Here is an 829-nt window from a genome sequence, read left to right on the forward strand (position 1 = left end):
AAGAATTAAAGAATAAATAAAATTATTATTATTTCTCATTTCTTTGAACAATTTGTTGAACTCCATTGCCTATTCTATGATTCCGGCTTATAATTTGGATATCTAGCATCTTTTTTATGCTTATGAATAAGTTATTGTACTCATCTTTGTTGATATGCTTTTCTAAATCTAATTCATGCAGCACCAAGAGCCATGGAAAAGTGCAAAGGTCGCAACTAGCTAGCACAATATATATAAAATATAGCACAAGCTCACCTATGGAATTCTCTTCCTTTCTTATATTATGGACATGCAAGTTTTCTGAGAGTTTTATATTAGTAGCAACTTGTGTTATTTATTGTAGACATTTTATTTATAATATTTATTTCCTTAAGTTTGTTGCCTACCCTCTCTTTCTAATGTATATGAGCATTTTTATTTTTACAAGAAAAAAAATCAAACGAAAAACATTATATATAATATTTTTGTGTACATTTAATTTAATTTTTTTTATCAAAAGTGTTGATAAAAGGTCAGAGAAAATTAAAATGTATTTTGTATCATAAAAATATCGTATATGCTTAGTAGATTAAAGTGTAATGAAAATATAATTTTTCAAAAAGGAAAACAAAGTTAAACAAATACTATAAGGCCGAAACACTGATTGGTTTAAAAAAAATCAGTTCATTTTTATATAAATAGTTGGATAATATTAGAGAGGAATAATGCTAGAAAATTATTAAAATTTATTTTTTTTTGTTATCTTTGTTATCTAAATAGCATTTTTCGTATATATATTACTTGTTTCTAAGGATAGCATTATGATGCAAAACTAAGTTTCTCCACCTAT

The 829-nt window shown here is 24.7% G+C and overlaps 1 protein-coding gene across 1 annotated transcript in view; it reads left to right on the forward strand.

Moving 5' to 3' along the window:
• LOC107642130 (auxin-responsive protein IAA27) overlaps positions 1-380 on the forward strand; it is a 3,646-nt gene extending 3,266 nt beyond the window's left edge. The window contains exon 5 of the mRNA XM_016345440.2: positions 182-380. Within this exon, the coding sequence (XP_016200926.1) occupies positions 182-219 (38 nt within the window). The 3' untranslated portion in view covers positions 220-380. The remainder of the gene's footprint in view (positions 1-181) is intronic.

The sequence above is a fragment of the Arachis ipaensis genome, chromosome B05 (assembly GCF_000816755.2).
Source record: "Arachis ipaensis cultivar K30076 chromosome B05, Araip1.1, whole genome shotgun sequence".
In the NCBI taxonomy this organism is placed as follows: Eukaryota; Viridiplantae; Streptophyta; class Magnoliopsida; order Fabales; family Fabaceae; genus Arachis; species Arachis ipaensis.